The sequence below is a fragment of the Haemorhous mexicanus genome, chromosome 2 (assembly GCF_027477595.1).
Source record: "Haemorhous mexicanus isolate bHaeMex1 chromosome 2, bHaeMex1.pri, whole genome shotgun sequence".
In the NCBI taxonomy this organism is placed as follows: Eukaryota; Metazoa; Chordata; class Aves; order Passeriformes; family Fringillidae; genus Haemorhous; species Haemorhous mexicanus.
Genome location: NC_082342.1, coordinates 84,795,488 through 84,821,291, shown reverse-complemented (window position 1 = coordinate 84,821,291; position 25,804 = coordinate 84,795,488). Strand labels below are relative to the sequence as shown.

Here is a 25,804-nt window from a genome sequence, read left to right as displayed (position 1 = left end):
CTCAAAGCCATTGCCCTTTGTCCTATCACTACATGCCCTTGAAAATCCAGGTAAGTGGACATTCTTAAGTCTTGCATTTTGTGCCATATCTAAAGCCAATCTGAGTGTATCTGGGGAGATGATATTTGACCACCCTTCTTTCTTATCTGCAATCTCCCTCCCAAGGAAAGACCAGCCAGAAACATTTTTCAGGACCTTTCAGTCCTGATCAAGTGTATTCTCCCCTCAGTTCTTAAAGGGTGAGAATTTCTTCACATCTTCTACAGCTTCCTGAAAAGCAATAATTAAGTATGGCCTGAGTGATCTCTCCCCCACCTCTTCATGCTCTGCAGTTTTGGTTGTAAAATTTTCAACAGAGATGCACGGAAACTATAGCGTTAAATGGTGACAAAACTAAGAATGCTCTTTGCTCTGACTAAACTGGGTTTTTTGTGCCCTGCAGTTACTCAGCTGGAACTCAGTGGGAATTAATGAATCAAAGCTGTTATAAAACTGTATGGGTATGGCTCTTGCAGCCATTGCAAAGACTTTGATAGGCTGGAAGAGAAGACTCAGGAATGGTGCAGGTAGCAACACACATGTTCTACCTGGACTCATTTAAAATCCATAAATTAAACAAAGCTGAGCCTCATGAGTACTTCTCTGATATACCATTAAGAGTGTCCTGACCTATTTCTCCTCTAAGAATTTCTTGCTGGGTGAAATTACCCATGTCAGGTATCTGACCTTCATTTGAATTTGTGTTGCATGTCACAAAGTGTGCATTTCTTGTACACGGGCACTTTGACAAGTGGAAGATTTTTCATGAGATGCTGCGAAGGCAACAGATTGCTGAATCCACGTGACATCTTTCAGCCCCAGACGTGTTTGGCTCTTCTCCTCAGCTCTTATAAAGCAATAGATTATATGACATGAATAAGTTCAAGAAGATGACAAGAAGAAAGATGAAGCACAGGATTTCATCCACTGTGAGTACTCTTAAGACCCTGTAACATTACAAGACTTTTATTTATGTGGGATTTTATTTATGTGGGATTTTATTTATGTGGGATTTACGTCATCCCAAGGTTAACCTTTGAATTTCTGGATATGCAGCCTTGTCTTGATCACCTGAATACTTCAGCATGCAAAGCCCTTTGGAGATTGGATCTAAAACCAGAGGTCTCTCAAATGTCTGTTCCACAATTAATCTCATTAACTGAAAAACAAATACAAAAAAAGAAGATCATTACACTGCAGCATTCTGGGAAGACACTAAGGATAGTAACATTACACTCACAAGCTGGAGGACTTGTTTTCATGGGGAATTTGTAGGTCTTTGCCAATTGCAGCAAATCACACAGAGGATGTCTGAGCAATGACATCAGGCACACTGTGGAGTCAAGAGGCAAGTTGGTGATAAAGTCAGAAGGAGGCAGACTTGGCAAACTGCATCGTGCTCATGCCAGCTTGTGCCAGGGCACATGGCGAGGATTTGGCCTTGTGCTTGATAGCACGATGGACAGGTACAGAGCTAATGAAAGGGGTGGTGAAAAGATGACCTAGGAAAAGGTCATGTGCAGGATGGAATTTATGGTGCTATTTATTTTGTGGTTTAATTGCTGCTTTCAGCCCTTCCAATTTTAGATGCAGGTTTTACTTTGATTTTGGGCTTATGGGCTGCTGTTCAATTTTAGTGGGTTTTCTTTTGTTTTGTTTTGGGCTTTGTTTATTTGTTTTGTTGGTGGTTGTTGTTGTTTTTCCTCAAAGAAAATAACTGCAGATTCTGTTTTCTAGAATACTGACCCTTAAGAAAATGAGCCATTTCCAGGTTAGGGGAGATTTCTAAGCCCTCAGTTTGGATCAAGATCAGATTTAGCCCAGAGTAGAACTGTATCCAAATCAGGTTTAGGACCCAATGGCCGCAAACTCTGTTTATGAACTTGTCATTCTCTTAGATGCTCTGTTCACTTTGAGCTCTTGGCCTTGTTTAAATGCTGCGCTGAAGTTATAGGCCCTCATGTAGTCAGGAATTAATTTGTATCTGCAAAAAAGGAGGTCAGATCAATTAATCAGTGAGGTAGGTCTGTTGATTTGTCAAAGAAGAGTTGGAAGAAAGTAATGGTTTTACATTGATTTTGCATCAATCTTTTAGAATTCTTAAAATGTCCTTTTCAATATTTACTAGTGGAAATGAAATGCAGCAGAAACATATCTCAGTAGATGCTTTGACATCACTGCAGTTAAATATTTTTTAAGTGGCAAGGCATTTCCCTAAGACTGCAGAAATGAGAAAATCCAGCTATGTCATCTAGCACTATCCCTGCTGGTGCAGCATTATATGACATTTGCTGTGGTGACTGTCAGGAACTTTTAAGACCACGTTATGGCAGCAGCCCTTGTGTTTGCAGTGACCCAGCCCACAGAGGGGATGGAAGAGGCTGTGCCAGTACAGGCACAGTAGATAATTCTGTTTAGTCCCTGCAGCTCTCTCACTCCTGTAAGTTTATGCCTCTATCAGAGTATCATTAACATCAGCTCTTTGTCCTGTGCCACTCTGCCGAGAGGAAGTGTGCAAACTACCAAATGTTGTCTTTTGAAATGGATCGCTTGTTTTCTCTTTGCACAATCAGTGCAGGGTAGTGCATGTTTAATGTTCATATGATAAAGTGTTTATGTGTAAGGTCCCAGTCCCAGACCTCACCTACATAGTAATGAATGCTGGCTCACAAGGTTTAATACAGACCTTCACTTAGAGTTTCACAGTGTCTCTCAAGAGCATTCCTCCTGTTGTTTGGCAGGACAGGCAAGTTTTCTGCAAGACTGGCACACATAGTGGGCTCAGGTCAACCCTGACCTGAGCAGGGTGTGCTGAATTTTGACCAGGCAAGGCCCTCAGTTAACTCCAGCCAAATCATTCAAGGAGAAGCTGGAGGATGCAGCATGCAATTTTGGGTTCTTGTCTTTCATGGACTGATCTCTCTCTGTCCTCTTTCTGATTTGTTTCAGTGGAGCATTGAAGAGAGGAGTTTGGTTTCTGCCACTCTACCATTCCTTGACACTTGCAGACCCATCTCCATATTTTGGAGTAGCAGAGCAGTCGGAAATGTCACATTGTCATCTCTTAAATATGTCCCAACATTGTTTGCTACCAAAGAAGTGAAACTGGATAGTTGGAAAGCAGATGATTAGCAGCAAAGTGTCTCTTCTGCCAGCCTGCTCTACTGGATATGTTCTGTGTGAGACCAAGGGGTTTCACCCGCAGACCTTGCCAAGAGCCCCAGATTCTGGGCAATCTGATGGCAGAGAATTCATAGTTTCATGGAGATCTAACCTTTGAGCTCCTGTGCCTATGGATTTTTGGTCTGACCTCTTTTCACAAGTTTTCTAAGTTATTGTTTGAAGCTGATAATACCTCAAATATGTCAAGTGTTGCTTTGCCTCCTCCAGTTGTTACATCCTTTTCTTTAGCTTTCCAAGGACACTCACCTCAACTATCTTTATTTCTTTCTTTTTTTCTTTTTAAGGAGCCTTGACTTCTCCAGTGCCAGTATCTTTTTTTTTTAATCACCTTGAAGAAGGTTTAGTCATGTGCTACTTGTGCTGACAGTTTCCCATGCTAAGTGCAGGCATTTTTAAACTGGACTATTCCTGCTCATTCCATGGGTTATTGGTTCAGCAAAAGCACTGGAACAACCCCAGGGGTAGCTGTATTGGTAAAGCTAACACATGCTGAAGTCAGGTGTTCATCTGCATGGATGGCCTGTTGCTGGCTCTGCATCCTGAAGTCTGTCCCAGAGCCTTCTGAGTTCCTCTCTTAGCCAGAACTGCAGGAGTGTAGTAAGTGTAGGATTCCTTCTTCTGCATCTTACAGATGTTGAAAAAGTACTGAGAAAAATCAAGGGAAGAAAATGACTGAAATATTAATCAAGAAGTTTCTCTATTTCCCAGTTTACTCCTTCCAGTCCCTAACCAGCTGTGAAAATAAGTGCATCTTTGGCAGATACATATATCTTCACTACTCCATTTATATGACACTTGATCTTTTAACTAATCTTCAGGCAATTGATAAAAGGATTTTCCAAGCCACAAGGACTGGTTAAAGCATCTTGAGCCTCAAGGGACCACAGGGATCATCCTTCATGCATTCTGTTCGGTGCAGAGGAGGCACAAATGGACACTTAAAATATGTACACATTGGTGAAATATGTTTATAGCCTTGGAACTTCCCATTCTTCATTTGCAGTGTTAATGTTGTGCTTATTGCAGCAAATAAAATACAGCAGGAAAAAACCCAGACCCAAATATCCCTGCTCATGTTTATATTTATACCATTTAATCTTTGATCAAAAACTTAATGGGGTGCTTTTTCAAATACCAGCACATGGGAATACCCACACAAATGATGCACATGCAAAGCAGAACTTTTTTTTTTTTTAAGCTTATACCAGAATTCTTACAAGTTCATGGCCTGCAGGATGGAGCAAACTTTCTTTTGGACAGTCTAGCACAAACTCAGCATTTAGGTCTCATTAAAGCCCCAGTCTGAGAGGTTAAATAGCATTAAATGTTGCAGGAGCCTCATGCCACATCTCTGCAAGGGGAGTGGGTAGAGTTCATTCACTGTGAAGTAATGCTTGTGTTAATAGTTAGAGGTAGGATGACCAGGAACCCATGCCTGGAAAACCTGTGATCTTGATGATTTCAGTGCCCTCTCTGGCATCCTGTGAAGAATCTCACATGACAGCTTTGAAGGTGGCTGTATCCCTTGCCAGTCAGCTGCTCCCTTCAGAAAATTCTTCCCCAGATATTCTCTGGATGAAAGAAATCCCCGTCAAAACACCCATCAGAAGGGAAAGAGCAGCAGCACTGTGTAAACAGCCTGGGGAGTGCCCTCATTTCAGATGAGCCTGTGAAAAACACTGCTAGGTCAGTAACATCAACCCATTAAATGTTGCAGTGTTGGAGCTCAGCTTGAGCTGCTCAGTTCATTTCTGGGGTAGGGTTTGAAGATTGCACCCCAGGCTCCTAGGGGAAGCTTGTCCCCAGTGCTTAGGGGAATGAGCTGGAAGGTGCATCCATGGAGCAGAAGCACCTACAGAGTGACCTCCTTTGGGATCAAACAGTCAGGCGTATATAAGTAAATCAGTATTTGTGCACAGGACACTACGTTTGTGAAAGGCATCTGGTCTGGTCTGCAGCTTAGGCAGAAGTGCTGTAGAGGTGAGGACAGCACCTCTCCGTGTGCCCCACAGGGCTTATGGAAAACTCTGGAAAGTGCCTGCACCTGGGCAAGGCCCCCCTTGCTTTAAGCATACAGATGCTGCAAGATCAGTGTCCCCAGGGAATGGGACTTTAAGGGAATGTTTCTGAGGCCATGCTTGAAATACATAGTGTTGGTAAGCAGCTCGTGAGGCAGCTCTGTGAGCAAGAGGTCAGCAAGTGAGGGACTTCTCACTGCTGATACAAGACTCTGTCTGAGGACATATTTGAGATAGAAGTGCCCTGAGTGTAGCACAAAGCCCTTCTCAGTATTCTCTTCCCTAAGGCTTGCAATTTGTAGCTCAGGAGGAGCCTCCCACCTGACTGCCACCATGTTCCAAACAGTAATTTCAGGCTGCCTGGCCTAGCAGGATTTGAAATGATGCCAGGACATGATTAATAAATTTCCATGTACTTGCAGAAAGGCCAAGGAAAGCAGTGCTGGGAACAGCTGTGGGAGTTTTCCAAAAGCATGAGGTGACCTCCATCATGGCTATGGTTTAGTAGGAATGTCTCCAGGCAGCAGAGTGAGAGTTGAAAAAGTCTGACTGGATCTGACCCCACAGTTCCCACTCCCTGGCTGGACTCTCCTTTTCTGGGCAAGTGGGCACTGCCATCTTGTCCTCATCAGCCTGAGTACCATTACCCGTCAGGAGAGGGGACAAATCTCTTGGTGGCAGGAGGCAGCCCCAGAGTGCTGAGGCCTCTGGGATGGCCGTGAAGGAAGAGATGATGGCTGGTTTCACCTCTGTTTCGGTTGCTGGAGAAGAAGGATGTTCTGTCCCCCTCTCCTGGGGCCCGGCTGTTCCTCCTGGGCGAGTGAAAGCAGCCCAACTCACTGAGGCAGCAGCACCCCAAACCCGTGTGAGAGAGCGAAGAGAAAAGTGCTGTCCACAGCTACACGTGGCAGATTTTCTGTTGTTGCTGCTTATTATGGGAAGTCAGGAAGTGAACTGTTCTCAGGGTATTTTTGACCATGCAGGCTTTCTCACTCAGCAGTAATCTAATCCCCCCAGAGGCAGGGGGATCCTATATACTGAGGTGCAGAGGGTAATTCTGCTGCCATTCTTCGTGTCAGCCTTTTTAACTCACTCAGCAGCTTGCCACAGACTGAAAAAAACAAGCATAAAATGCCATGCCAATGGATGTGTAAAATGGAATAAAAATGGAGAAAGGTAAATTGTGTTTCTGAAACTTAGTGAGGTTTCAGATATTGATCAAGATAATTTAGTCTTTGACAGTGCTAGACAGTCTAATTTCCTCACTCATATTAGCAAAATCTTTCTGTGTATAAGGTCTCTTTTACTTTGGAAGAATAGCAATGCATTAAAAAAAGCCCTCATTCTCAATTTAATGAAAACACATCTCACAGTGATTTTATATATTTCATAGCTGATTTTAAAAAAATGCTCTCTCCCAGGAACAAAGATTTCCCAGCTTTTGAAAAGGCAACATCATTTTTTCCTTGGTTGCAAAGCTCCTTTTTTGCTATAATTGGATATTAACACCTCTGAGACTGACTGATTTCAAAGGCAACGCTCTGGCACCGAACCGGCAGGTTGGTAGTTGAGCTCATGACAGGGCTGCAAAGTGCTTCTGACTTCAGGTTTCAATTTCCCAGGGCAGGCCCATGCCAAGGTATTCCCTCTTTCCTCAGAGGTGTTGGGAGCAGCATCAGGAGTGTGCCTGGCTGGGTCAGGTGTCCAGCTTCAGTGTATTTCCTGGTACCACAGGGATGCAGCCTCACAGTTAAAAGATAGGGATATCTGGATGTGCTTGTAGTGAGACATCATAGACTATCCTGATCTGCATGGGACCCACAAGGATCTTTGAATTCCTACTGCTGGCCCTGCACAGGACAGCCCCAGGAGTCAGACCATGTGCCTGAGTGCATTGTCCAAACACTTCTTGAAATATTGTCAGGCTTGGTGCCATGAACAACCCATTTCTAATGTTCAATCCAAAACCCGTTTCTCATGTTCAGCCTAAACCTCTCCTGACACAGCTTCATGCTGTTCCCTCATGTGTGTCAAAGACTTTGTGAAGCCCTTTTTGAAAGAAATGTGTGTATGTGTGTGTGGAGTCCATGTACACTCATATGGATATACCTATCCATAAACCAAGCCTAAAATTGGTCTCTGTTAGGTGTTTGAACAGTCACTGAATGGGACAGTGGGGTTACTCCATGTAAGTTGGTTATTCCATGTACATCTGAAGCACACTGAGATAAGTAAAGTACAGTAAAGTCTTCCATACAGTGAAGTCAAAAGATTTAAGAAGAAGTTCCTGAGGGAGGCTGGGAAGCTCCAGTATTCAAGAATATTTACTTGGCAAGAGTTGCACCCTGTGGTAGAAATAAACACTTACAGGCTCTTTTAAAGTAAGAAATAACCTTAAAAGTGAAGACCCCTAAATTCACCTGCAGTTTATTGAACACCTGCTTTCCAGGCCATATTTAACTGAAGAAGGAACTACTTACATCACATCCACATCAGATCCAAAGGAGTTCACATCTGGGGGCCAAGGTCAAACATAAGCTCGTAGGCACATTGAACATCCCGGGCATTACTCGATGGTTATGGCTACCTGTGCTTGTGTCATGGCCTACATGTGTACCACTGTGACCTTTGTCCCATTAGAGCTTGGGGTGCTGGCTTAGTGGAATAAAGTAATGGAATTAGGTGGCTTTGTTTGTATAGTGAGCTTTGCTCTAACATGACTGTGTTTCCGTTGCAGAACAGACATGTCCCACTGCCCAGGAGGCTTGGATCAGAGGCGTTACAGCACGTGTGTATTAAAGGCTGTAATTGAAAGGATTCGTCGCCTCCCTCCTTGCCTGTGTCTGAAGGAGGAAATCCCTGTCCAGTTGTGACAGCTGCATGCAAGGAAAGGACACTTGGCTATGGCAAGCTCAGTATGCTGAATGCTTTACAGGCAGACATGGTCAGTACTGAGGAAAGCTAAACTCTATGTGATCTAATAAGAAGTCTTTGATCGTAGAAAGTGACAATTAATAATGCAGTTGCTGAGGTACGAATTTAGCATGCTTGGGAGGACCAGAGTCTCTGGTTGGCTGAGGCCAGGTTGCATTGTAGATAAAATAAGTAGTGCCCCTTGAGGTTTTTTTAAATTACATTTTGAGAAGTTTTAGTCATGGCTTTCCATCAGAAAACTACCATTCTCTTTGCATAGAGAACCAGTAACCCTGGTGCCTGGAGTCTCAAGCCACCTGGGTGAGGGGGCATGACTGGTCCAGCAGCACAGCAGAAAAGGCAGCCTGACTTAGTCACTGTCCTCTTGCACTAGAAAAGCCATAATAGACGTGGAAAATGATTAGGCATCTGGTCAGAGTCAAAATGCAGACCTTTAAAGCGGGGAGAGGGTAAGATTAGAAAAGCTGCTGTTCCTGTGAAAGGAGTCTTTGCTCATGTAAAACTGCCAGTGGACTTCTCTAACCAAGAAATGAGGAGAGTGTTCTGTGAACACAGCAAAGTAAGAGGGAGGATGGGGAAGAAATGGACAAGTGAGGTGACTTGTCAACATCTCTATTGCTGTCAATGTACAATGCAAATGTGCTGTATCTGGGTACTGAATCTGGCTGGCAAAGGGGCTGCAGCACTCCTGCACAGGACGAGCCCTCAAACCACAGGCTTCATTCCTGGTGTCTGAATACCCCGTTGATTGATTTAAATAAGGCAGCTGCAGGACTCTTAGTAGGGTGGGAGCCTCTGTGCCAGCACAGAACGGTGAATGGAAATGAGAATGTTGCACTTGTTCCTTCTTCACTTCTGTTCCTCTTCCCACTGCTTCCTTGCCCTTGGGTACTGGTCATCCACTGTGGCACACACAAACACTCTCCAGGAGAAGACCCCTCTCCTGTGGGGAGAGGCTTACTAAGCTCAGTGATGTCACAGCCACCTAAAGGCTGGGAGGTGGCTGGGAAGGCAGGCACAGCCGTGGGGAGCAAAACTTCCTGCTTGCAGTGGTGGGGGCACCAAGGGCATCCACTTTTTGATGAGGAGTTGGGTGAATAGATGGGTGCTACTCTGCCAAGCTCCCCAAGACCTGGATTGCTGATGGCTGTGTGTTGTGGAAGAATCCTTGAGCCAGTGGGAACCATCCCATGTGCCCATTCTGGCTGTCCTCTCCTCCCTCACGGAGAGCTGAGTAGGTCAGATCTAGGATCGAGTGATTGGAATTTTGATGCTTGACTTAAGAGGGTCTCATGGCTCATTTGAAACTAAGCCTGAGCTAATTAGTTCCTGAAGACAGCAGTTCAGAAATAACCTGTCTGGCTCTGGGTGTCGTGGTGGGAAAGGATGAGGAAAGCTCCCCTCTCCCATTCTGTGCTCTCGCCTGGCACACACAGTGAGGTGTGTCTTGGCTGGCTCCAGCCCAGCTCTGCCTTGTCTGCCGAAGGGTAAGGGATAAAGGATTTTCTAAATGCTTTTTCCTGAGTTATTCTGGCTCTGCCAAAAGGCCTGTTGTTTTGTGTTCATCTACTGTCATTGTTCCCCTGGATTAAAAACTGGAGCAGGTTCTCCCTGCACCTGCTGGCACTGTTTGGGTTAATCCCAGGTACTCAGCCAAGCTAGGTCTGAGCAAGGGCAGAGCCTGCAGAGCCACTGCCTCTTTCTTCCTGCCCCTGGGAGAGACACAAAGTGAGACAGCCCCTGGCCTTTGCTTCACTTCTGTCCCACCTTTCAGCAATCTTTAGAGCCCTAAGTATAGGAAAGGGATGTTTCCAGAGACAGGGAACACCAGGCATTTCAAAGTTTCTTCTAAACTTGTACTCACAATAGAAAAAAGTAATACCACATTTGTATCCAGATATAAGAGCAATGGAATGAGTACAGAAGTCTCTTATTAAACAACCATCAGCCTGATGCTATAATTGGTATTATATATATATCTTTATACTATATAAACCATTATATATATTAAATATAATTATTTCCTTCTTACACTTAACTGCTACATTCTGATTTTCCTCCTCCTCTGGATGAGGCAGGCTGTTGCTCTCTTGCTATCTTTATGATTTTTAGCTTGGCTTCTGCAATGAAATAAAAAACCAGTCCTCACTTCAAAAATATGTGGTCATGTTTCTTAAATGAAACAGTATGATGCTGAGAGTACCAAGACTGTAATTCAAGTTGCTGATCGCAAACTGCCAAAGTGATTTTTCTTTCAGGATATTGCCTTTCACTGAACCTGAAGATTGACTTACAATTTGTTGGACCATACATATCTGTTGGACCATGGATATGTGTTACATTTAGGAAGAGTGATTAGCAAACACTGGCAAGGCATTTTCCTAAGTAATATGGCACTATTACTCACTGCTGAATTTAAATGAAAAGATAAATGTTGCATGCCACAAGCCTAGCTCTATGCAGGTTTTGCTTCTGTTGTTTATTATGTATTTCTAAAGTAGCAGATAGAATTCTGGTGTTTTTGAAGCTGTACTTAAGAACCAAACCATCAAAGATCCTTATTAAAGGAGCTGCTTCTATTCAGAGCAGCATAGCCAGACCTTAAGCTAGAAGTGTAGGACAAAACCTTTAAAACACTGCAAGATAAGAAGTGCTTTTGTAGAAATTGTCCCCTTCATGTGACAACTGCAGCTATATTTGTTTTGTCATAAAAAATAATAATTTAAAAAATTGAAAGTGCTGTTATTTTAAATGGATTTTATACTTCTTTGGCTATTGCTGTTCTGGTCCTAGGGAGCAGCTGACTTTAAGAGGCTGTGATAGAAGGCTCAAGATAGTCATGCCAGCAGCACTGCTCTTAGGAAGATGCGTTTTATCAACAAGAACTAAGGCAATGACGATCTGGTCCTGAATTCCCCCATCAGTCAAGCAGCAGAGAAATGTTTTTCTAGTCAGATCACACACAAATCAGGGACATAGCTTTCTGCAGAAGAGTGGCCACCCAAAGAGCGTGCTCTTAGACAAGTCTTTCTGCCTGTAAAGGTGTATCAGAGCTCATGAGACCCGTTGGGTGGTAGCCTTTAGAAGAGAGCCCATAGCAATCTGGTGTTCAAAAGAAGGACTTAAAATTATGGAATAGCTTGAATGTGCATGGGAAAGCTGAAAAGAGTTGGTAGAGGCAACCTTATCCTCATTAGCAACATCTTAAATCATTGCATGAATGTCCTTTCTCATGTTTCCTGCACAGATGCTGGAGATAATTCTGAGTCTATAAAACTTTGCTGTATATAGCTCTGTTTGCAGGCTCTCATTCCAGTTTTGAGGAGTAAGTACATTCTTGTCCGGTCTTCATAGTGATATAGTTTGGAAAAAACAACATGCCAAAGCAGTTCTCTTCCATGTGGTCCTCCTTCAGCATAGATGGCTGCAATATCTGTGCCCACCAAGTGAGTCACACACTCACACCTTTCAGTTTACAAACATTTTGAAATGTCGTGGGGAAGGGAGTAGGGTGTCTGCCTACCTATGCTATTTCTTCTCTTTAAATGAGCATTTGCCCTTTAACCTTGCTAAGAAGCACACTTTAACTCAGAGGGCACTCAACTGTGGAACTTGTTGGCTCATAAGGGGTTGGAGCAACTTCTTGCCATGTAAGTCCCAGTCTAGTGAGATACCAAGGATATGGAAAGGTGTCAAATAATGCCACCTCATGCTCAAACACAGTTGTGGTTGTCATTCAGCAATGAGCTTGCATATATTTTTCAATTTAATCTTATTGGGTTTAATGGGATTTGGAATGTCCCCAATGTTTGTGCTACAGCTGTGCAATCATCTGACTTGGAGCTTCAACCAGGGGCTGCACAAAAGCAAACTGTGCAAACCTGCTTTCACCCTTGCACCCAGCACCTGTGACATTCTCCTCACAGACCTCACTAAAATGAAGACTGCACCTCTTGGCTGGTCTTGAAAAGCAGGATATTCAAATGTCTGCTAGGAATGGCTCAGGTGTACTTTCTCCTGCCTTGGACTGGAAGAATGGCCTTCCACAAGCAATTGCAACCCAGTTTTCTGAAATTTCTAGGAAATTATACCACCTGATGGTTAGATTATTAGACTACAGCTACTAGCTAGTAGCCAAAATTAAAACAAATCTTAATTACTCAGATTTTTCTGTAGCTGTTAAACCTTTCTAACTTTACTTAGGTGTCACTTCCAAGAGGAGGAGACTGGGGGAAAGAGAATGGTTTCCTGTTGGAAAGAGAATGCTTTTCACCTTACAGATTAGAGGACATACTTTCCATCCCATTTTACCTGTCACTTCTCTCAAGTGTTGACCCAGACAGAAAAGTCTAGATCATAAAAGGCAGTTGTAAGCCTCTTGGGCAGGCAAGTTCAATGTCAATCTTGTGAACTCATGCCCTAAGCTGTTGTTTGTCTCTGGCTAAATCTGCCCTGTAGCTCTGTTTCCATGGTAAAACTTCCATGTCATCAGATGCTGGCCATAGATGCAATAAGTCAAATCCAAATGTTTTTGTCTGAGTGAAAAAAAAAAAAAAATCTCTGGTGAATTTCCCAGAGACACTTTCCCACCTCTTTCACCTTGCAAAGGTAAGACTTAATTTTAAGTCTTCTTCTTGCCTCCTGACATACTTTCCTTCTCGATCCCTAGTTTGCATCTTTGTCTAGGTGACAAGGGATTCTCAAGCCAAGGGACTACACCACCTTGGGGTGCAGTCACAACAAGAGGGACTATGAAAAACTGACTTAAAAATAATCTTGTAAGCTGGATTGCCATTTGGGGTGGTGAGAAAAGGATGGAATAGAGACAGTTGCACCCAAAAATTATCTAGTTGTCACTTTCAGTTCCCAAATATTTTTATTATTCCAGTTATTTTTCCAGTGAGAGAGCTTTATTTTGGGGAGTCAGGCTTATATCTTATCTCAAAATTTAGTACTTTGGCTACTTCTTTAATCAGCAGAGATTAGTTTGATGCAGTCAGGGGAGCCTGGAGGAGTAATCAGATGCCCTACCAGCACAGATGGGCTTCAGCTCTCTAATGTTGCCTCCTCCTGCCATTTGATACTCCAGGGCAGATGAGACATCTGAACAAGGCTGGTAGACGTGATGTAAGATGGAGAAAGCCCACATTCTTTTTGGTGAAGCAACTGGATGCCAACTGGGATAGTCCACAACACCTAAAATAGCATTAGACACTTGCTTTTACACTACTGAATCCTGGGTTTAGAGAGTTTAATTATTTTTAGATTCATCAATGATACAGAATAGATCTCCATGGACTAAAGTGAACAGAACCCCCACATTGATACATCAGTTTAGATGTTCTGACCTGGCATTGAATCCCTTCTCCTAGCAGGATTAAGTGGCCTAAATATGGTGTCTAGAACAAGTTAGTCTTTCATTAGTGAATTTTCAGACAACACTTAGCTGGGAGTCAATCTGTTAGAAGATAGGAGGGCTCTGCAGAAACCTGGAAGGGTTGAATGGATGGGCAGAGTTCAACAGGATGAAGTTTAATAAGTCCAAGTGCCGAGTCCTGCATTTTGGCCACAATAACCCCCTGCAATGTTATAGGCTGGGGACGGTGTGGCTGGACAGTGCCCAGGCAGAAAGGGACCTGGGAGTGCTGGTCCACAGCCAGCTGAACATGAGCCAGCAATGTGCCCTGCTGGCCAAGAAGGCCGAGGGCATCCTGGCCTGTGTCAGAAATAGTGTGGCCAGCAGGAGCAGGGAGGTCATTCTTCCGCTGTACTTGGCACTGGTGAGGCCACACCTTGAGTGCTGTGTCCAGTTCTGGGCCCTCAGTTTGGGAAGGACATTGAGACACTTGAGCCTGTCCAGAGGAGGCAACAAGGCTGGAGAGGGGCTTGGAACACAAACCCTGAGAGGAACGACTGAGGGAGCTAGGGGTGTTTAGCCTGGGGAAAAGGAGACTCAGAGGTGACCTTATCACTCCCTACAACTTCCTGAAAGGTGGTTGTACTCACGTGGGGGTTGGTCTCTTTCACCAGGCAGGAGCTGACAGAACCAGAGGACACAGTCTTAAGCTGCACCAAGGGAAATACAGGTTGGATATTAGGAAGAAGTTTTTTATGGAAAGAGTGATAAAGTACTGGAATGGTCTGCCTGGGGAAGTGATGGAGTCACCATTCCTGGATGTGTTTAAGAAAAGACTGGATGTGGCACTTGGTGCCATGGTTTAGTTGAGGTATTGGGGCTGGGTTGGACTCAATCTTGAAGGTCACTTCCTACCTTGTGATTCTGTGATTCTGTGAAATGAAACCTTCATGCCAAGGTGATGAAGGGTTTCCATTGTCAGTTTGACAAAAGCACATGAGTGATACAGGAGAGCAAAGATGATACCCAAACTTAAAAAGGTTTCTGTGCTCTCACATTGTCCACAGTGCCTGCATGACATTGCAGAATCTGGTCAGTGAGGACTGAAAAACCCCACCACAGGTGCCTTTGCAGTAGATATCTCTGCAAGAGCATGGCAGGAGGACCAACAGCTGGGAGACAACCACATCCATCAGCAATGAGCCGGCGCCTCAGGCTGCTCACTGTCTCCTGAAACACATGCAGAGAGAAGCCACTTCATCAGTGGAGGAGCTTTTTACTGTTTAGCTTACATGGCACTACCACTAGCAATATTCTTTAGAAGAGCTGCATTGCAGAAGTGATAATAAGTAATACTTAAATAATACTATAATTCTTCTAACTGAATTTCATAACTCATGCATGGAGAACTGCCTAGGAAAGCATTTACTGCATAACATCCATAATAACTATTTACATTTGAAACAGCTGGAGAGAACTCCTTGCAATCTTAGCAGTACATTTCTGTGTTTGACCAGAGAGAGAAACAGCATAAAAATATCCACACAATGGCACGGTTGTTGTGAGTAGTAATACATGAGTAATAATTTCCCCAAAGAGAGGCTTCAGGCAGAGCAGTGACACCAGAGCAGGTCATGAACACTCAGACAGGTGTGAGCATCATTCCCTCCCACCCAAGGACACAGGAGCAAAAAGGCAGAGCTCCTGCCAGTGACAGCAAGCATGCAGGCAGGAAGGCTAGAGCTCTGGGATGGAGGAGAGGATGAGCAAAGGACACAAAATTGGAACACCAGATGTAGCTGTCCAGGATTGCTACTGCTGTAACACTGGATTAGCCTGTGCTATGTGACACAGTATTTTTACTCATGGCATACATTTCACTTGATGATAATTTCCTGCACTACACAGCTACCCCTCCTCTGAGCATCTGTCTGTGCTGCAGTGCTGCAATTGCAGTCCTTCAAGAGCTTTTAAAACAATTGTGGTTTTGACCAATTGGTTTGAAAATGGAGGCCTGGAACCATGTCCTGGGAGGGGCCAACAAAGTGTTTGTGGGGCCATCACTTGTGTGAAATGCATAAAGTAACCCCTCATCTTTTTGGTGGTGCTGGCAGGGAATCATTTTAACCTTGTTGTAATAGCTATCCCAAAATATCTTTTCTGAATAGCCTTACAAAAGCTGCCAGGAAAATCTTTCATAGCTTTAAGTATTACTGGTACTTGCTAGATAACGTAATTCTGCTTTTTCTGGGCCATTCCTAACATACTACAGGCAAGCTGCATGACTCCGGAGGCAGGGGCACAACAAAAGGTTTGCCAAGGCTGATTTCTTCCCTGGCACTGAGTTCCTGGGCCTTCTGGCCTCTCACCTTCACAAAACACACCAATAAGGTAGGTGAAGCTGAGGAAATAAGCTAAGATTCAGCTGTCCCTCTGATAAAATAAAAAAAGCCAAGCCTCTCCTTTCAAACAGTCAGACTTTGATTTATGTTTCTAATTTGTGCTTCTGTGCTTTAGTGAGCTAGGAAGGACTTAATGATCACTTCTGACTTAAGATGTTTGTTAAACATCCACATGGCAATCCTTTTAAACTTCTACAGAGCCAAATCAGCATCGTATTCCCATCTACGAGATGGAGAGCACACACACAGCAGGATACAGCAGATAAGGGTACACTGAATTTATAACCCATTTATAGCTTCAGCCAGAAGTTAAAAAGATGTGATGATAGACATTGGAGCTCATTTGATTTTTAAAAAATAAATATTATTAATGACTTTGGATTAAATTCTGCAGTTCTTGCTTGGACAAATCTGCTGGGCTTTCAGATGTGGCACACAGATGTTGATTAAATCCAAGTGAAACTGGAGGTCTCAAAACTATCCCTTTTGCACCCAGAATAATTCTATACATGGAAGAAAGGAGAGGCAAGAAAAAACTTTTGAAAAAACATGATTCCAAATATACAAGAGCCCTCTAAAACATAAACTTGGTAAAAAAAATGAAATATATTTTTTGCAGCCCAAGGCAAAAAAACCCACTCTCTCCAGTGACATAGAAATTTACCTTATGGTAACCATCTGACATTTCCACTATGGTTTCAATAATGTCATCAAGAGTCTGGGGACTAATTCAGGCATGGAGCTGCTTTGATTTGCATTAAATTTTTTGATTTGCACACACAATCTGTATTTATATTGTGCATCTGTATAGTGAAGCTCATACAAGTCCAGGTTTGTTAAAAATCACAGGGGTTAATGGTGGGGTTGGCAGTGCTGGGTTAACAACTGGACTCAATCTTCAAGGTGCTTTCCAGTCTTAATGATTCCAAGATTCTAAGTCAATAGAGATTCTTCCATCTAAATTTTTTTAATACTTCTAGTATTAGTCTGCAAAGTCTGATTTCTGAATACTTATTCCTGTTACAAAACAAATTGCTTCATTATAATATTGCTTGGGCTACTCATTAGTCATTCATTTAAAATTACTTTGAATACACTTTTCTTTCCTTCTAGAGAAACACCACATTTTTCACAACTGGAAGAGAAGCAAGGAGTTTCTTCAGTGGCATACTATTAATCAGAACCTGCATTCTTGTTATTCAGCCATTTACTCAAGCCTCACCTTGCAAAATCCCCATTGGCTTCAGTAGCTTTACCTGAACAAGAATTTGAAGAATTTATTGCTTGGCAAATATTGTTACAACAGGGGATAATTATATATCCTACAAAAAAACCCCAAAACAACAAAAACAACAACAAAACCAGAACACCCCCCCCCCCCCCCCCCAAAATCTAGCAAAACAAAAAATCAGACAACCCAACAAAACCAAAAAAAAGTAAGCCAAAGTCTGTAGCCCTGGGAGTGTTCATCCTTGACACAGCCAGCTTCACTTGGTCCCTCATTTGTGTCTATAGTAACCAGCCCCAAACAGATTGAGTAAGGGCAGCCCCTGCTGTTAAACTTCCAGTTCAGCATATTAGGACTATCACAATCTTAGCTCTATAAAAAGCCACATGGAATTAGTTCAAGATCTTTCCTTGCCATTAGGAAAAAATAGCAGATAGCATTGAGTGCTTTTCCAAACAACTGGCTGAGAAATGGTAGAGGGACCACAGGAGGTAAGACAACACCCCATGGCAAGGCAGGGGGCTCCTCCGTGAAGAGCTTTGAGAGAGTTCAGATGAAAGTTCAGCTTTAGTGACTTCTCTCTGCAGGGAGCAGCAGCTCTCCAAACAGGTGGCATGAATAAGCAGATGAGAAAGAGGTGGCACCAAAGAGAAAAATCTGTCCCTATTTAAAACAGAAAAGAACTGACATTAATGATGAAATTCAAACTAAAACAAAATTGCAAACAGCTTCATAGTTTGAAAAATTAACTACAGAAGGCTTGAATATATCCTATATATCCTCAAAACTCCTTGCTGAGGGAAGCAGAAGTGTGTGACTTTATAATTAAACAGGAATTAATCAGTGTCAAAAAGAAAAACTCTATGGATGAGTTATATTGCCTCTGCTGTCAAGATATGAAAATGAGGGCAAAGGATCTGATTTGCCCATGATTTCATGCAGTCAAATGCACTTTTCACATTCAGCTGTGCCAGAGATTGTACCTCTCTATTCCTTTCCTGCCTTCTCTTTGCAGTTGTACCTCTCTAGCCAATCTCTTCATGCAAGTGCATGGCATCTAAATGGTCTTTACCCTGATAAGAGACACTTAGAGAAGCTGGGCAAAAAACTCAGAAAGGAAATTACTAGTTAAAAAAAAACCCAAACAACCTGTTAATTCTGATATTACACTGTGTGCTTAAATAATACTCCACAGCTCTTCACATAAGAAAAGTGAAGGAAGGTCCTACTCAGCCCAGAAAAAAATTTGACTCACCTTTCTCCTTGTTTCTCTTGCAAGACAGGAAGACATCTTCGTTCAACAGACAACACAGATGGACACAGAAGGTACAGAACACACCTATCATCACATGAATGAGGCTCTTCAGGTTAATCCAGAGCAGCCTAAATTACAGAGGAAGGTTAGGTTATGGAAATAAACACTCAGTTTAGAGTCCCATTCCTCACCATCTTGGCTTTTGTGATAAGTCCAAGTGATGCAGCACTGGTTTCCCCAACAGCTTTGCTGCAGTGCTTGCTCAGGGACAGCTTTCACTAGACCACATTGCTCCGAGCCCCATCCAACCTGGTCTTGAACACCTCCAGTGGAGGGGCATCCACAACTTCTCTGGGCAATTTGTTCCAGGTTTCTTACCTAGCAACACTCAGCTTTGCTCTCTTCTTTGAGATGTGTGCCACCTCATTGTACATGAAAATAAGGTTAAGCCTGATTAGCATGAAATATTGAATCAACTAGAGAAAAAAAAAATAAGATTTTTGTCAAGCACTGAAGCATGCTGCCCAGTGAAGTGGTTGAGCCACCATCCCTGAGCCAGGCAAGCAGAAGAAGGCACCTACCAAGGAGGTGCATATTTCTTATTCAAAAAATAATGAAAACAGTGTGTTTGGTTTGAGGTTCATATTCAGTGTTATCCTACACCTTTCACTGCCCTTATTCAGGAAGGCCACCAGAATTAACTTCAAGTATTAGTGACCTTAAGCTGAGAATTCATTCCACAGCCATAATGAATTGGAAAAAAAAATGCCGAACACTGAAGATCATGCTTTGGGTTGGAAGGGATCTTTAAAGGTCATCCAGTGTGATCCCTCCTGCAATGAGCAGGGACATCTTGAACTAGATCAGGTTGCTGAGAGCTCTGCCCAACCTGACCTTGAATGTTTCCACGGATGGGGATCGGTCTGTCCCCTAGCATGTATTGGCATCTGGGGTTGCCCCAACCCAGGTGCAACATGTTTCACTTGGTCTTGTTAAATCTCAGGCTATTCCCATGGGCCTACTTCTTGATCTTGTCCAAATCCCTCTGGATGGCAGGACATCCTTCAAGTGTGTCAACTGCACCACTCAGCTTGGTGACATCTGCAAATTTGCTGCGGTGCAGTCAATTCTTTTGTCTATGTCATTAAGAAGATATTAAATAACACTGGTCCCAACATGGACCTCTGAGGGATTCCATCTGTCACCAATGTCCATTGAGCCATTGACCATTACCCTGTGGATGTGACCATCCAACCCATTCCTTAGCCAGAGAACAGTTCACCCATCAAATCCATCTCTCTCCAATTCAGAAAAGGTTGGGGATCCTGTCAGAGACTTTACCATAGTCCAGATAAATGACATCTGTGGCCCTTTTCTTGTCCACTGATGTAGTCAGTCCATCACAGAACACCACTGGGTTGATCAGGCAGGACTTGCCGTTGGCAGAGCTGTGCTGCCTATTCAAGTCACCTCCCTGTCCTCCATGTGCCTTAGCAGAGCTTCTAGGACAATCTGTTCCATGATTTTCCCAGGCACAGAAATGAGGCTGAGAGTTTGGTAGTTCCCAGGGTCCTCCTTTCTACCCTTTTAAAAGATGGGTACTATATTTCCCTTTTTCCAGTCACCTGGAACTTCACATTACTTTTCAAGTATCATGGGGACTGGCTTGGCAACTACACCAGCCAATTCCATCAGGACTCTGGGATACATTTCCTGGGATCCCATAAACTCATGCACAATCAGATTCCTCATATGGTCATGAACCTGATCTTTGCTAACAGTGGGAAGCATGTTGCTCTCTAGCTCTGTCTTGTGGTCCAGTCACTGAAGAGGTGTGGGAAGATGTCAGTGAAGACTGAGGCAGAAACATTGTCAAATACCTCATCCTTCTCTTCAGCTGCTGTTACCAGTGTGTCAGCCTTGCTTGTCACGGATAGTACAGTTCCTTTGACCTTCCTTTTTTGGCTGAGATACCTACAGGGGCCCTTCTTATTCTGCACATCCCTTACAAACCTGGGCTCCAGCTTTGCCTCGGCCGTCCTCACCTCATCCCTATACAGCCAGCCTGGATCCCTGTACTCTTTCCGGGACACTTGCCCATGCATTTCCTTCTTGCCCTTTAGTTTAACTAGCATGTCCCAACTCCGCCATGCCACTCTCTTGCCTTCTTTGCCCAATTTCTTGCTCCTGGGAAGCTCAATCTCTTCTACTCTGTGGAAGGTGACTCTAAAGATCTACCAGGTCTGTACTGCTTCCTTGTCCCTGAGGGCACTTCCACAGAGGGTCCTATTTACTAACTCCTTGAAGAGCTTAAAATTGGCTTTGCTGAAGTTTGCTTTCCTAAAGTTGAGGGGCCTAACTTCACTGCTGACCTGACCCATATCTCTCAGGACTGGAAACTCCACCAAGTCTATGATCACTGCAGCCGAGGCTGCCTCCTATATTGACATCCCAAAATAGCCTGTTTGTGTGGGTGACCACCAAGTCTAATATCTCATCTCCTCTGGTAGGGCTGGCTATTACGTGGATCAGGAATTTATCCTGCATGCATTCCAGGAGTCTCCTGGATTGCCTACAGCCACCCTGCAACTTTCCCAGCAGATTTCAGGGCGGTTCAAGTCTCCCTGCAGGACAAGAGCCTGAAAGCACAATGCCTCCTGTAGCTGGAGCAAGAAGGCTTCATCAATAGGCTCCTCTTGATCCAGGGCCTGTAGGTACCAACACAAGTTTTTCTTTGCTGCCTTGGTCTCTGGTTCTTGTCCCAGACTTTTGACCTGCTTATGTCTGTTCTTAAGAGACAACTCTCCACACTCAATCCAGCTCTTGGTGTAGAGGGCCACCCCACCACCTCTCCTTTCTGCCCTGTCCCTTCTAAACCGCCTGTAGCCATTGACAGTCGCATTCCAGTCATAGGATTCATCCCACCAAGTTCCAGTAGTGGCAGCTAGGTCATAGATTTCCAGCAGCACAGTGGTTTCCAGCTCCTCCTTGTCTGCTTCCCATGCTGCCTGCTTTTGTGTAAAGGCACCTCAGCTGAGCTGTCGGCCGTGTCTTCCTAGAGAAACATTCCTTAATTCCTGTGAGATATTTCACGGGTGTTTCCCTGTCAGGGATCTCAGCTGAGAACAAATTCACCTTGCAGTTGTTTATACTTCAGCAGACCATGCCAAGACCATGCTGTAGACATTTAGCTGGCTGCTGACAGATGTCTCCAGCAATAAGAATGAGGAGAATCTGCTGTAGAAGTGTGACTCTGCCATTTTTCATCCAGGTCACCCAGGTCACCCCGACCCTCCAGCAAATCCTGCAGGAGCTCCAAGACCATGAAAGTTTTAATCAAAGATTCGAGGCACACACTGAAAAGATGAGATAATATCTGAATTCCTGTAGTGGAAAAAAACAATGTTCCTTTTTCAGTTTTTGTTTGGTTGGTTAGTTGGTTGGTTGGAATTTTTCCATTTCCTTATAAAAATGCAACAATCCCTTTGTGGTTTTGGTTAGTGATGCGGTTTTGCGGGTATATAGCTATGGTATATTTCTGTCTCTGGCTTCATGAAGATCTCTTTCCTAGGTGCTACAGTGTTAGAGACTGTGTATTATGTGGTACTTGTCAGCACTGAATTTAATTTATCACATTATCACCTCTCATAACATGCCAGAAATCTTTCTGGAACTCTGCAGCTTATTTTTCTTTTCACTGTCTTGAATAATTCTGCATTGCCATCACATTATTTTCAGTACATTTTAGCAATACACTCAGCAGCACTGGTTCTTCTGGGTCATTGAAAACCTGGCCATTTATGGTCTCCTTGCTGTTAAATTATTAAAACAAAATATAAAACTCCTTATCCCAACAAAAAACTCAATTTCTGTAAGGATCTCTAGTGAGTGACCTATGAAAAGCTTCTGAAAAAGCACATACACTGTAAACTGGAGGACAATTCATGACATGCTTGTAGACACTGCCAAAGAACACACAAAACCTTTTTTACAGCACCTCTTATTTATCACAAGCACTGCTGTTCCTCTCAGTTTAACCAGCACTCTCAAACTTGCCCCACTGTTCCCTATATGCCTCCAAGACTCTCTTAGAAATACAACTCACATTTGTACAATTTCCTGTGCTTGGGTATCAAGCCTACTTTTAGATGCAGGCACCACACTTTGGTCTGGAGCTGGTAATACCACTGTGGAGTTCTGAGTAAGTGCCATCTGGTCCTGTTCATCTGTGGTTATTGATTTAATTGACAAGAATGTAATTTAACTTTTCTGTTTAACTCTGCTGTCCTTTGGCACAAATCTGGCAGGCTTCTTGCTCCTGGATGGGTTTAATGACTGTACCATTTTCAGTCCTGTTTATCACAACCTTTTAAAGTTTTGATAGTTTTACATATTTTTTATCCTGTATTCAGTACTATTAACAGCAGAGGAACTTTTAAATTTGTTTTAAAATTGAAACACTGTAATCTATAATCCAATAATAGGAATATAGTTTTACTCTTCCTGTACATGGAAGAGAATGCTACTGCTGAGTTCAATGACACAGTCAGGAAAAATACTCCTCCCAGCTTTCCTGATTGTTTAATACCACTAAGTGGGAAAAAGACCCATACTACCAATTAGGTTTCACATTACCAGACACAACATGCCCCCAAATCTATGCAAGCTACACAATTCATATTAAAGTACATACATTCTAAAAATATTTGAAGTTTGCTTTACTTCATCACATTTGGCAGCCTGCTGCATTTTGTTTTCCACCAATGGTCTAGATGGCAAAATTCCCACAAGTGTTTAGAGAAACGGAAAAGCCAACCAAATAATTCAGAGCTTTGTGAAATTGGATGTTGAATTGATAACTGAAAAATGCCATTTTACACGTAGAACTGAGGTGCTGTATTGCCCTCAGCCTGCCCATTCAGAGAAGTCTGGAGAAGTTTTAATTCCATGGGACTATCCCTCCAGACAGCAGTAATTTTCATTGTTAAACAAGAAATACTTGGAGATTGAGTGTGGAATAAGAAGTATTTCTAGAAAGTATGTAGTAAAATATATGTCAACAAAAGCTACATTTCAGAGTATCAGTGTTGATTCCTCCTCGAGTTATAAACAAGAAATTAAGCCATGCCTGCACGATTCATAAATAAAGGGTAACACTGTCCCTACAGTTTCCACCCTTGCTACAAGAGACACCTTACAGAGTAAGCCAATTCCTCTGCTTTCATTTAACAAATAAACTGTTTACATCCACCATCAGTCCCATTCCAAAGCTTAGGACAGAGCTCTGACAGCAGCACCAGTCTGAGCTGCATTCACCCCTGGTGACAAATACAATAAATATGACAGCAGGAACATGCCTGCTAAAAGGACCACATCTTAAAAAAAGCCATGGCAGTCATTCCAACAGCAGCCTATCTTCATTTCCAATAACAGCTACTCACCTGCCTCAGGACCACTCATTTGCACTACTTGTAAAGTCAGGCAGGTCTGTGGAATGCAAAGTTTACAATATCAACTTAATGCAGTTAATATCTTAATACTAGTTCCCAAGTATAAATTAAAAATTATCTTTTAACTATCACATTTCAGAGGTAAGAAGCTGGTGAGCATTTTAATGTGGAGACAAGTGTTTCCTATCCTTAGTGTGACTCCTAGAGACATGCAGCAGCATACACATGGAACAGCTGCTGTGACACAAAAGGTTAATTTTTTTAACTTTCACTCTTCAGGAGAGCATTACCTAAATTCAAAAGCTTTTCACCCCAAAAGGAAAATGCCTATAAACTGAGCTAAAAATCCACATTTCCTCTGCCTCCCCCATTTCTTTCGCCAGCCTTCATCTGTTCATTAATTAGCCAGGGGTTATTTTCTAGCTTTATGACTTCCAAAGTAACTTTAAAATTTTTCTGTCCTCTGATGGGATTTAATTTCTTGTGGCAGAATCTTGCAAAAAAAGAAAAGGGAGGGCAGAAGAGCAAAGGAATAAATGTATATAAACCTCTCCAATTCTTGAAATGTGTAAGGAATACACATCTGGTTCATCTTCAACATCTATGACATCCATCTGTTTTAAAGTAATCAGCTGGAAGATCTTCTGATAAAAGTGGGATTTTCATGATTTTCATTGGTTTTTCCTCCTCTTTCAGTCCATACAATATTTCCTATGGTTATGACCTGCAATGAAGATGATGAGAAAGTTGTTTTTTCCTTAGGACTGACACTTGCCCACACTGTCTTTGACTCAGGGCGGGGAGGGCACCCAGAGCTTCCCCAGCCAGATGCTCAGCAGGGCAAGGAAGACCTGACCTTTTCCTGGTAGTGGGAGCTTCATGAACTTTTCCCTGTGCTTGGGCTGCTGCCAAGTTGCCACACTCATTATTTATGCGCTAGTTTGCCCACAGTAAGTTGCTGGCTTGGTTCAGCTCCGCTGACGTAAGGCGAACACGGGGAACGGCGTTGTCTGCAAAAACAGAACAAGTCTGGAGGAGCCGAGAAAGGTTTGTATGCTTGTGGCTTCAAAGTCTAAGAGGGTTTTTGATTTTGTACTGCACATGTGGAAGACTTAAGTGTAACGTGGTAAGTTCTTCGAGCGCTGCCTGGTAACGTTACTCTAAATAACCTGCAATCCGACTGGCTGGAGGGGAAAGTTATTCTTTTCAGGTGCACGCCTGTATAAAATACCTCTGGAGCGTGCATCCACCCACAGGAAACTTCCCATGCCCTCTGTCACATCAGGTACCCACACAGCTGCCCAGCTAACCTCGTCTGACGTGCCTTTGTGTTCCCTGCTAACTAACAACAGAAATACCTTTGTATTTCAGGTCAGCTCTGTGAGCCAACAGAATCCAGCTCTCTGTTTCGTGCTGAGTGACGGTCACTGCGGTATTTGGGTGCGTTTACCTTGTAGATTCAAATATCACATAAATTTACTATATCAATATTCTTAACGTTGACATTTCCTTTGTTTCCTACCATTTGTATTGTCGGTGTTTATTTTTTTAAATTTAGTTAATGGTAACATGAGAAAATTGCATGAGCTCTAAAACAGATGTTAATGTATGGTATGAGTATGGTTAAACCCGATCTTGCGAAGAACAGACTGCACTTGCAAAGAACAGACTGCACATGTGAGCAAATGAAATTGGCTTTTGCCCAAATATTTAAACTAACACAGACTACACTGAGCAACTCTGTGCTGAGATGAAACACATTTCAGCAGATTTGTGTTTACAGCTGAAGACCTAGTGACACAGCACTGCTCAGTAACCTACTCTTTTTTGGCCACGTAACTGGATATTAAAAGCTCTTTCCAAGCAATTGATTTCAGCAGCTTAAGAGGCACAAAGTTTATTCTTAAAGGGGTCTGTTACCTTTAGGTTTATCATCGTC

The 25,804-nt window shown here is 43.1% G+C and overlaps 1 protein-coding gene across 1 annotated transcript in view; it reads left to right on the top strand.

The window, feature by feature from the left end:
• Nucleotides 1–1,497: 1,497 nt before the first annotated feature.
• The window catches only part of METTL21C (methyltransferase 21C, AARS1 lysine), a 39,144-nt gene continuing 14,837 nt past the window's right edge, over nucleotides 1,498–25,804 (top strand). The window contains exon 1 of the mRNA XM_059840312.1: nucleotides 1,498–1,505. Within this exon, the coding sequence (XP_059696295.1) occupies nucleotides 1,498–1,505 (8 nt within the window). The remainder of the gene's footprint in view (nucleotides 1,506–25,804) is intronic.